The 11,549-nt window shown below is 45.9% G+C and overlaps 2 protein-coding genes across 6 annotated transcripts in view; one reads left to right on the forward strand and one right to left on the reverse strand.

Annotated features, from left to right (window-relative positions):
* Ece2 (endothelin converting enzyme 2) overlaps window positions 1-5,116 on the reverse strand; it is a 29,390-nt gene extending 24,274 nt beyond the window's left edge. Inside the window, exon 1 of one of the 2 annotated variants that reach the window (XM_046462524.2) lies at window positions 4,871-5,116. In XM_046462524.2, coding sequence (XP_046318480.1) covers window positions 4,871-5,066 — 196 coding nt within the window. In that variant the 5' untranslated portion in view covers window positions 5,067-5,116. The remainder of the gene's footprint in view (window positions 1-4,870) is intronic. The other variant, XM_046462523.1, reaches the window with a different exon arrangement.
* A 120-nt stretch (window positions 5,117-5,236) lies between these two features.
* Alg3 (ALG3 alpha-1,3- mannosyltransferase) lies at window positions 5,237-11,530 on the forward strand. 4 transcript variants are annotated; one of them, XM_046462525.2, is made up of 9 exons: window positions 5,237-5,630; window positions 8,035-8,134; window positions 8,232-8,379; window positions 8,485-8,645; window positions 9,102-9,222; window positions 9,706-9,911; window positions 10,058-10,134; window positions 10,949-11,091; window positions 11,213-11,530. In XM_046462525.2, the coding sequence occupies exons 1-9, from the start codon at window positions 5,507-5,509 to the stop codon at window positions 11,513-11,515; spliced, it is 1,383 nt and encodes a 460-aa protein (XP_046318481.1). In that variant the 5' UTR covers window positions 5,237-5,506; the 3' UTR covers window positions 11,516-11,530. The 4 variants fall into 4 exon arrangements, with proteins under 4 accessions (XP_046318481.1, XP_058441079.1, XP_058441081.1 ...); XM_058585096.1 differs by lacking the exon at window positions 5,237-5,630 and adding an exon at window positions 5,726-6,001; XM_058585098.1 differs by lacking the exon at window positions 5,237-5,630 and adding an exon at window positions 5,737-6,001 and having other exon boundaries at window positions 10,058-10,133; window positions 10,946-11,091; window positions 11,213-11,460.
* The last annotated feature ends 19 nt before the right edge of the window (window positions 11,531-11,549 follow it).

Below are 11,549 nucleotides of genomic sequence, written 5' to 3' on the forward strand. Positions count from 1 at the left end.
AGCTTTGGAATCACGCAGACCTCAGCATAAACCCTGGCTCTATCATTCCTGGCTGTGTGAACTAGGGCAAGTTGTTTCAATACCAATAACTTGGATTTCTTATTCAGAAAAATGACGATAACAGTCAATAGGCTACAGAAAGGATGCAACACAAGAACTAAAACATCTGTTGAATAGCTGAAGGAGGTCCATGCTTAGGAATTCAAGGGTCTGGATTCTGATATCTCTAACCAAACAGCCATGGAAAAAATCATTTGACTTGTTGAATTTCAGTTTCCTCAAACTCAGGATGGTAATAATACTGGCATTATTAGGACTGTAATCTCAGTATTATTCTAATCCCTAACCTTTTAGAGGATCTTGGAAGATATCTACCCTGGGAAGGTTTCGTGATAGGAGTTATTATCTTACTTTGATTTCCATGGCAGAATTGGTAAGTGAAGGGTAAACTAGGTGGGGACACACAGCAGGGTTGATCTCTTATAATTTTTAATGTACATATTTTTTTAAAAAAAATTTAGCTGTAGATGGACACAATAGCTTTATTTTATTTATTTATTTTTTTAATGTGGTGCTGAGAATCAAACCCAGTGCCTCACACATGCCAGGCAAGCACTCTACCACTGAGCCACAACCCCAGCCCCTCATGTACATATTGAATACTACATATTGGTCTCTGTTGATGAATAAGAGTGCCTTCCTTCAAGAAACTCATGCTCTGGTGGAAAGGAAAAACATGGAAGCAGGCAACTGTCACATAATACAATAAGTATTTCAATAGGGACAGGCTGTGGGAGCACAAAGAAACCCTGATCTCACCCCAGGTGGATTAGCCAACAATTTCAGGGCAGCTAACAAGCAGTATCTTGGCGGGGGGGGGGGGGGGAAGAATCACAACTCTGATGGGAAGTGCTTAGAATGCAATCTCAAAGAGGAACGGTTAGAGAAGGGTAGAGCTTAGAGTAGATGTGGATCTACATCACAGTGGACATGACTACTTTAAAATATCCAGTGGTCTCTGCCAGGCCATCCTGTGGCCAGTCTCAGGCTGAGAATGGGACAGGATGACAGCTCTTGGCAGTCCCATGTAGGGGATGTTAGATCTTAGAATTAGTCTCATTTTAACCCTCATTTGGTTCCCTAAGAGGATCACAGGATCAATTGTTGAGATATCCCTAATCTAGCAGAGCTTGGCACCTAGACAGAGCATCCAGAAGCAGCTCACCAGTCCTCAGCAGTCCCTTCCCATGCTCCTCCTCAGGCCCTGGGGCTCAAGGAGAGTACTATCTTGCCTGGTAAAGCCTAACGCATGCTTCCCCATGTTGGACCTGCAAGCACTGGATGGCATCTTTTAAGAAAACTTTCACACTTACAAAGCAGTGATTTCTGCCTCAGTGATTTGGGTCCACAACTAAGAAAGGGATTGGAAAGAACACTGCCTCCTAAATGGTGCCTCAGGGAAGCAAAGCCCTGGAGAACTGACCCAAATCCAAGAACACATCATATGTGGATCCAAAGCTATGAGGATGCTAACCCAACACTAAGAGTCTGAGATGTAATCCTGAATGCCAATTCATTAATAAAAAATAGCCATCGTTGGAACTGGACAGTTGAATTCTTTGGTCAGTCCCTTCTCTCTATAGGAAACTAGAAGCCAAATTATGATCAGAAGATTCCTAAAGGATATGGAACCAGGCAAAGATGGAAAATCTGAGAAGTATACTGACAGTAAAGCAGAGACAGCCATCCATATGCATTCACCTGCCATGAGAACAGTCTACTTATAGGGATCAGACACACAAGACTTCAGTCGGGATCTCTGAACATTCATGGATAAACTGTCTCTGACTTTCATTTTCAATAATAATGAGGGCTAGGGGTATAGCTCAGTGGTAGAGTGCTTTCCTAGCATGCACGAGGCCCTGAGTTTGGTCCTCAACATGTGTGGGTATGTGGCGTATGTACACATGCACAAACACATATGCACACACACAAGCATGGTTCAATAATAACAATGATCATTAGCCAGTAACTGAAATTGAAAACCAGGTACTGTGCTAACCATTTCATAAGAATTATCTGTTTATTTTCACAATAGATCCATATAGAAGACACTATTATATTAACATTCCCATTTTCTAGATGGGGAAATTGAGAAACGTGGATAAGAAACATACCCCAAGACTACAGTCAGATGTAGAGTCCTAATTTGGACCCAGACCTGCCTCACTCCAGAGCCAGAGCTCTTAAATCACAATGCTCAACTACCTTCCAAGTTCTGAGAGGCCCACTCACCTTCAGTAGTGACATTTCAACTTTATCAATAAGACCATTAAGCTATAATTTACAATGTAGTCACTGGACCAGTTTCAACAGAATGCTAGATGTCTCTCACCCATCTATGTGGTGCAGCAGCAGAACTAGAAGCTCTGGAGTCAGAGTGTACCCTACTTCACCTTGCTGCATGATAGTGGTAGACACTGTCAATACTCTGACCAGATCTCCTCGAAGTCCTTTAAGCAATTTTTCTATGTCCCTAGGTTGTGGTATATGTTTGCATTGAAGTTTGCATCTGTGATTCTTCAGGCTGAAATTACACTTAGGGAAACTTTGTCTGACATCACAATTTTGCTTGGCTTCTTCCCTTTTGTTACCCCAATTTCTCACCAATATCTTCTGGGAGCTCTTATCTAACAAATGACTTGGACATGATTCTCATCTCAGGATGAGAAATTGCTCCTGAGAAACCCATAGCAATGACCCATAGCAGTGGTTGCCAAATCCAGCTCACCACCTCCTTTTGTAAATAAAGTTTTATTAGAGCATGGCTATTCCTATGTATGTGTTTGTACAGTACAATAGCAAAACTGAGTAGCTGTAACAGAGACTGCAAAGTTTAAAATATTTACCATCCAGCCATGTTCTGAATAAGACTCTTAATACTTTAACTTACCTTTAGGGAACGATTAAATAAGTCAGAAAGGACCCAGCATGTTCCATGGCATCTACCAGATACCTTATGTTTGTTAAGGTGGCATGTAACATATGGTACACCCCATGTCGAGGGTCCTATTGTTAAATCTTTGGACATCCTTTCTGAAAACTCTTCGCTTTTGATTTTTAGACTTTTCACCCCTCTTATCCAGAAAAGGCTACTTCTCAGTCAAGCAAATTTTAAGGCAGAGTTACTCTGCCAACCGCCAGCATAAGAATCAGCTGTGGGGCTTCTTGAAAATAGATTCCTCAGCTTGGGAGGCAGAGGCAAGAGAATCATGAGTTCAAAGCCAGCATCAGCAACATAGTGAGGCACTAAGCAACTCAGTGAGACCCTGTCTCTAAATAAATATAAAAAGGGCTGGGGATGTGGCTCAGTGGTTAAGCATCCCTGGGTTCAATCCCTGGTAAGAAAAGAAAAGAAAAGGGAAGGGGAGGGGAGGAGAAAATAAATAGATTCCTAGAACCCATCCCTGGAATTAGAATCTCACGGTGGGGGTCCAGCTTTCCAGATTATTTTGATGCACACTACATCTTTAAAAAATAGCTCTATGGTAAATCTATACATAAATCATTTAGTTTACAATCACAAAATTCATGAACATTTACCTCTGGGGGAAGGGGTTTTGGGAGGAATTACACAGAAAACCTTAAATATACATGAGGCTTATTGCCAGGCCTTGCTCTTTCACATTCATTCAATCACCTTAGAAAATCAATATTTAAGTACTCATTTTTTAGAGGCTGGGAAAATGTAGGTACAGAAATTTAAGTACTTTGATGATAACACACAGCCAGAATTAGATGAGCCAAAATTCCAAACATGATTAGCAACTTCCACAGTCCAAGTTCTTTTTTTTGTAGTGGGAGGGAACTCAGGGGCACTTTACTATGGAGTACATCCCTAACCCTTTTTATTTTTATTTTGAGACAGGAACTTGCTAAATTGCTGAGATTCTCACTAAATTGCAGAGGCTGGCACCAAACTTGCAATCCTTCTGCCTCAGCCTCCGGATTCACTGGGATCACACTGCACCTGACCAGAACCCAAATTCCTCACCATTAGGTTATACTTCTTTCTAGTCCTAAGTGCACACACACGCATCAGATTTATTATTCATATCTTACATATATATGGTATTACAGGTATCAAATATTTCACTTACAGACAAAGACTTTGACGCTGAAAAATAAAAACTATAATTGGTAGGAAAACCTTTGCTCATTCAAGCTTCACTATGTGCCTCCAAGGCTGACAGAGGAAGAGAACTCCTAGTGGGGCAACTGGACCTCTCAGAGCCCTCCCTACTTTGCATCCCAGCACCTCTTTTCCACAGGAAATCACACCAATCTCGGCCGCAATCTCCACTTCGATCTCAGAGGGCGCTGTTTTTACCTTCACTTCACACTGAGCATAGGACAAAGTTTCAGTCAGGGTTTGGAGAGTGCTAACTCCCTCTAGGTATCAATGGCTCCTGGTGCCAACTGGCGCAAAAAGAAAAGCGCTAAGCAAAGTGCTCGAGATGCCTGCATTTGTATTATCTCGTATGAAATCCTAGTCCCATTTCTAAAATTGAAACTGACGCTCACAACGGATTCATCACTTGTCCTAAGTTATACTGCCAATTTGTATTGGGACTTAAACTAGGTCCTCTGCCTTCTCCTGGGCCAGAGGTTACTTCCCAAGAGTCCGGAACAGGGTCCAGGATCACTCCTGTTTGCCCTGGCTAACTACAGCTGGATTCGGAGGTACTGGATCTTAGCTTCCCACTGGGGTCCACTGAGAGGGGCAAAGAGACAAGGAGAAAGTGGATGAGGTCAGATCAGGCCTGACGCAGCCTGATCTCCTGGCCGGGACAGCTCTGGGGATACCCACCTAGCACGAGGATACGGTCCTCCGGCCGCAGCTCAGGCTCTAGGAGGGAACGGAAGGAGGAGAAGTCCCCGAACCACTCGTAGGGCGCAGAGTCCGCCGCGCCTTGGTAGCGCTGGTCCCAGTACTGGACCTCGCAGTACTCGAAGTTCTGCTCGGGTAACTCCGGCCAGGGCGCCGGGGACCCAGGAGAGGCCATGCTCTAGGCACTCTCCAAGACCCGACCTACGCAGCCAATCCGGAGGGTGGGATGTGGTGGGCGGGGCCCTTGTGTCTCCGCCCACCACCTGCAGTTGCTCAACACAAACACGTGGAACTTCCGTCTTCTGCTAAGCGCTCTTTGAAGAATCCTCCGGCTGGGAACACTGAATCATCGTCTACTTTTGCAGTCCTCCGGCTGTACTGCTTAGTCGCCTTCGCGGGCCACACTTATAGCGCCAGACTTCTCAGGCTCACCACTGCCCTCTTATGTTTCAGTTTGAACTGCTACTTCCATTAGTAACTGAAAACAAACTGAAAATTCACTTCTTCCCAAGCAGTTTTTGAGCACCTAGAAGGCTCAGAAGGGAAGCGGGAGGAGTGCAGACCGACTTTGGCCTCCAGCATGAACACAAGTATTCCCAGCATAGGGGAAGTGGAATGCTTGGCTTGCGAGGAACAGAACTGTTGTTTTCCGGAGCAGACATTCGTTCTGTATTGGCGCCATGTGTGCCCAGAACTGGGTATATACTGAGGAGTAAAACTTTGTTCCTGCTATTTCGAGGTGTGTATTCCGCCGGAGGAGACAGATACGAAAGAAATAAATTTTAGTGTAGTAAAGTATTCTGGCTACTTGGATCAGCGCTAAGTTTGGTGTTCCGGAGAAGAGGAACGGAACTGAAGTGTCGAAGGGTTGGATTTCCGGGGTGGTGGACCAATTAGAGCGGCGCACCGTCAACATGGCGGCTGGGCTGCGGAAACGCAGCCGGGCGGGTTCCGCGGCCCAGCCGGCGGGAGTCTGCGGACAATGGCTACAACGCGCCTGGCAAGAGCGGCGCTTATTGCTTTGGGAGCCGCGCTACACGCTGCGGGTGGCCTCCTGCCTCTGCCTGGCAGAGGTGGGCATCACCTTCTGGGTCATTCACAGGGTAGCATGTGAGTGCGCCGAAATGGAGGGGGGGAGGGAGGGAGACCCGAACCCCTACCCTAAAGTGGGTCCTAGACCTGGACTCAAAAGTAACCTCTATAGCCACTCATTCATCATCTGTAGAGTCATATCCTTTATCGGAGCCCCAAATCTGCTCCACAGGCAGGGTGACCTTAATTCTGCTCCCGTGACTAGGGGCAACCCTAAAGGTTGGCCTTCTACCCTGATCATACAGCCTGCCAGGCTAAGAAAAAAAAGCAGCCTGGAAGTCAGTTCTGGGTCAGAGTTAGTATGATGCTACTGCTGCTTGTCTTGTGACTTGGACACGTCACTTCCCTTCCCGGATCTTGACGTTATCAACCATTTAAATTCTGAGGTCTTCGAAGTCCCTTCTCTACGATGGCATTTTGTGACCACTTGAATCTGTTAGGCATTATTAGTTGTTCTTTCCAGGCTGAATCTAGACTCTGGGCTTGAGGCACCTCTGTTTCTTGTTAAGGACTTTTTCACTGAGAACATATTGAGTGCTTGTCCTATGTCTAACATTATGTTTTCTTCTCTTTTTTTTAATTACCTAACATTATGTTATGTGCCACAAGTACAGTGGTGAATAAGAGAGATGTATTTATGACTTGGGCATATGGTTTGAACTAAGATGTTAGTAGGCAATTATAATGTATCATATTCATCTTGATAGGAGTAATACAGAGTGTTATAAGAATTTAGGAGGGTTCAAGCGGGGGGACACTTGCCTGTAATCCCAGTGGCTCAGCAGCTGAGGCAGGAGGATTGCAAGTTCAAAGCCAGCCTCAGCAACTTAGGGAGACCCTGTATCAAAATAATTTTTTTTTAAAGGGCTGGGAATGTGGCTCAGTGGTTAAGCACCTCTGGGTTCAATCTCTGATGGTGGGTGGGGAAGGGCTGCAGTGACTTAGGAGGGCCAGACACCAGGAGTAAGGGAAAGTTTCATAGAGCCCCTCTTGAAAGGTATGTAAGAACTAGCCAGATAAGGAAAGAATAAGGAAGGAAGGGGATGGCAGAGAGGATCTTGTACCAAAAACCTCCAGTCAAAACAGAGAATGATTCCTTTGAAGAATTTATTTTTTTAGAGCTGCAGTGTCGAAACTGATTTGAATGGTAATAAGAGAGCAGATTATACAAGTCGAGATCAGATCATAAAGAAATTTAACAGTGTTGTAAGGAGACAGCATGGTGGTTAAAAACTTGGGGCCCCCAACTCTATCCTTTCTAATTCTTAAGTTAGTTGTTTAGGGCTGGGGATGTGGCTCAAGCGGTAGCGCGCTCGCCTGCCATGCGTGCGGCCTGGGTTCGATCCTCAGCACCGCATACAAATAAAGATGTTGTGTCTGCCGAAAATTAAAAAATAAAAAAAAAAGTTAGTTGTTTAACCTAATTAACTTTTAGATTCCTTTTCTAAAAAATGGGAATAATAGAGATCGATCTTTATCTTTAGAGCCTTGGGAAATCACTGAAGGGTTTTTAAGTAGAGAGACCTCATAATGATTTTTATTTCAAGAAAACTGTTTTGTGCAGGGTAGAATATGCATTGTAGTGGAGTGAAAGTAGAAACCAGGAGCCTAATTAGGATACTATTGTGTTGTCGAGGCTACAGGTTATGTTAGACCCAAAATTGACTATGTAGTATCAGAGAAAGATGAACTACTAGAGATCTTTAGGATGAGAAAACAGAATTTGTTGACCAAGGGTTAGAATGAAGGAGGAAAATGTATCAAAGATGTATTCCAGCTTCATGACCTGGGCAGGTAGGAGGTTGGTTGTTCTATTAATGAAACCCAAGAAAGAGAGCAGATTTGGAGTGGGAGGAAAGATCATGAGTTCAATTATAGACACATAGTTTGAGATGCTTGAGTTCACCCAGCGAGTAGGCAGTTAGATAAGGAGTGGAGATGGAAGTCCTGGGAATGAGCTGGAACTCTGCTTTGATGTTCTGGAGGCCTGGTGGTATGGGGCAGGCAAATTCTGGATTCAAAATTAACCAAACCATCTTATCCTCTTCCAGACACAGAGATTGACTGGAAGGCCTACATGGCCCAGGTGGAAGGCGTCATCAATGGCACATATGACTATACACAACTGCAGGGTGATACTGGACCTCTTGTGTGAGTTATTATAGGAGGTTGAGGGAGAATGTGAAGGGCTAGCTGGGTATCAGGCTGATTAGCCTGACCTAGTCTCACATTCCCCTTCATCTTCCAGCTACCCAGCTGGCTTCGTGTACATCTTTATGGGACTATACTATGCCACTGGCCAGGGCACTGACATCCACATGGCACAGAATATCTTTGCTGTGCTTTACCTGGTGACTTTGCTACTCGTTTTCTTAATCTACCACCAGACTTGTAAGGTGAGTCCATGCTAGAATCAGAGGGCCCCAACCTGGGATGGTGGGTTATGGGGATGGCTCAGATTGGGGGAATTGACCTTATTCCCCACCGTGCCCATCCCTCAGGTACCTCCCTTCGTCTTTTTCTTCATGTGCTGCGCTTCTTACCGGGTCCACTCCATCTTCGTGCTGCGGCTCTTCAATGACCCAGTGGCCATGGCGCTGCTTTTCCTCAGTATCAACCTCTTCCTGGCCCAGCGCTGGGGCTGGGGCTGCTGCTGTTTCAGGTTGACGCCCCTCCACTCATGCCTCTTCTCTCACTTTCTGCATTTCCAACTCTTTCTCTCCAATTTTCTGTAGCAGAGGGAATAAGGGAGTGAACAGATAATGTAGGTCACTCAGGGCTCCACAAGCAAGTCTAGAAAGCCTCTGTCTTCCATGTCCCTTCCCACGTATAGCCCTCTTCCCCTCTTTCTCTTCATCCAGTGTTGGGGTTGTTCCTTGAACTTCTAAATACATCAGTATGTGCTCATTCAGTTTGGGCAGAGGGACTACATACCTGTCCCCTTCCTCCAGCCTCCTCCCAAACTACCTAACCCTCCCTCAGCAGTTCTGAGTGAGGACCTCATCCTGAAGCTTGCTGGTAGGAGGCCAGGAATTGCTGTGATGATGGTGGTACATCTTCAGGCAGGATAAAGAGTTTGGAACTGATCTTCACCCTTCCTCTCCCCTGCCCACTTCAGCCTGGCGGTCTCCGTGAAGATGAATGTGCTACTCTTCGCCCCTGGTTTACTGTTCCTTCTCCTTACGCAGTTTGGTTTCCGTGGTGCCCTCCCCAAGCTGGGCATCTGTGCTGTCCTTCAGGTATCCCTTCTTCACTCTTCCCCTTATGGATGAGGAGACCATTAATCTGACCTTCTTCTGTTACTTGAGACTTTCTCAAACTGAGAGACAGGGTTTGGGAGTTGATTCTGAGATGGGCAGCTTTAGTTTCCTTAACTCTAAAATAAGACTGTTGAAGTAGTTGGCCTCTGAGAGGCTTTCCAGTTCTGTCTACTTGTGAGTTGGTTAATCCTAACCTACTTGGGGAGATGTTAAACTCATGGGGATGAGTCTTAAAGCATCAGGTTAGGATTATTTCCTGTTATTACCTGCAAAGAAGCTCAGATCAGAGCCTCTTTGGTGCCAGGCTCTGATCTGAGGTAGTTGTGGAGGATGGATTTTTTACTATTCCTGATAGAAATTAGGGAACCTCTGAGACCTCCATCCACTCCCACACCCCTCATTGATTATCATGGAGGCTGGGGTAAGCCTTGGCAGCTCTTCTGACATCACACTCATTCTCAGGTGGTGCTGGGGCTCCCTTTCCTGCTGGAGAACCCTATTGGCTATCTATCCCGCTCCTTTGATCTTGGCCGCCAGTTTCTCTTCCGCTGGACAGTAAACTGGCGCTTCCTCCCTGAGGCCCTATTCCTGCATAGAGCTTTCCACCTGGCCCTGTTGGCTGCCCACCTCACCCTGCTCTTGCTGTTTGCCCTCTGCAGATGGCACAGGTAAGAAATAGGCAGTGCGATGGACAGGGTTGGGGGAAAGCCCTGAGCTTTAGGAGCTACTTGGGGAGATGTTAAACTCATGGGGATGAGTCTAGAGTTTGGCCCACGATGGAAGCTTGATAAATGTCTGAATGACTTCTCCCCAGGACTGGGGAAAGTATCCTGTCGCTGCTGAAGGATCCCTGCAAAAGGAAGGTTCCACCCCAGCCCCTCACACCCAATCATATCCTTTAAATAATGGAAAGGTAAGTCTTGTACTCTTCAGGTACGAGGTGGGGTCTCAGGTCTATTGACCTTAGATGGCTGATAACCTGGGGGAGTGAAGGGGAACCCATTCATAAAGCTCTTCTGTACCAAACACTGTGCCGAGCACTTTACATATCAAAGCTTAGTTTATTCTTTTGTTTTGTTTTGTTTCTGGGTACCAGGGATTGAACCCAGGGCCACTTTACCACTGAGCCACATCTCCAGCCCTTTTTTATATTTTATTTAGATGCAGGGTCTCATTGAGTTACCTAGAGCCTCAACTAAGTTGCTGAGATTGACTTTGAACTCATGATCCTCCTGTCTCAGCCTCCTGGTCAGCTGGGATTACAAACATGTGCCACTGCACCTGACAGTTAATTCTTAATTCTAAATATTGAGCTTCTGTGATAGTGTACACACTCCCTGCCTGGTATCCTAAGATGTATATACATTCAAACATTTGAAGCTCACAAGAGATAAGGAGACACTCTTATTATCTTCATTTTCTAAAAAGCAAAATAAAGGCTTTAAGAGGTTAAGGTTAAGTAGCATCACATAGCTAGTGAGAGATTCAAACTCACTAGGCTTTTTGGTCCTAGGTATTACCATCTCCCTGTTAGATTAAGGAACAGGTCCAGAGAAGTTGAGAAATTTGCCCAGGGTATGCATCTAGGAATGGCAGAACCAGGGGGCTTTCTGACCCCAAAACTTTTGCCCTGTTGGGGACACGCCCCCCCCCCCCAACTCCTATACCTTCTATTCCTGCCCTTGGCCTTGACCATCACATACAGATTGTTTCTACCCTCTTCACCTCCAACTTCATTGGTATCTGCTTCAGCCGCTCTCTCCACTACCAATTCTATGTCTGGTATTTCCACACACTGCCCTACCTCCTGTGGGCCATGCCTGCACACTGGCTCACACACCTGCTCAGGTACTGGCTGGGACAGCCTGGGGGAGTGGGAAGGGCTAGGGGATGTGTCTAGGGCATGAGAAGTCAAAGGACTGTTGGTCTTGAAACTGGACCAAACCTGGGGCCTGTTTCTGATCTCTAGGTTGCTGGTGCTGGGGCTCATCGAGCTCTCCTGGAATACATACCCATCTACATCCTGCAGCTCTGCTGCCCTGCACATATGCCATGCTGTCATCCTGCTGCAGCTCTGGCTGGGCCCACAGCCTTTCCCCAAGAACATCCAGCACATCAAGAAAGCCCACTGAAATCTACCCCTTTCCTTCCAGTCCACTCTCAGGACCCTGGGTGGAATGGACTCTGTGCCCTTTCAAATAAACCTTTCCAAGTCGACTTCTGTGCAGCCTACATGGAGATAGGAGTAGCTGGTTCCTGGACCAGGCTGTGAGGGGTATGTACCCAGCAGATAAAGAGCTTACTCA

Source organism: Marmota monax, unplaced genomic scaffold (genome assembly GCF_021218885.2).
Source record: "Marmota monax isolate L192 unplaced genomic scaffold, Marmota_monax_Labrador192_F-V1.1 WCK01_AAM20220418_F8-fsc00100, whole genome shotgun sequence".
Classification (NCBI taxonomy): Eukaryota; Metazoa; Chordata; class Mammalia; order Rodentia; family Sciuridae; genus Marmota; species Marmota monax.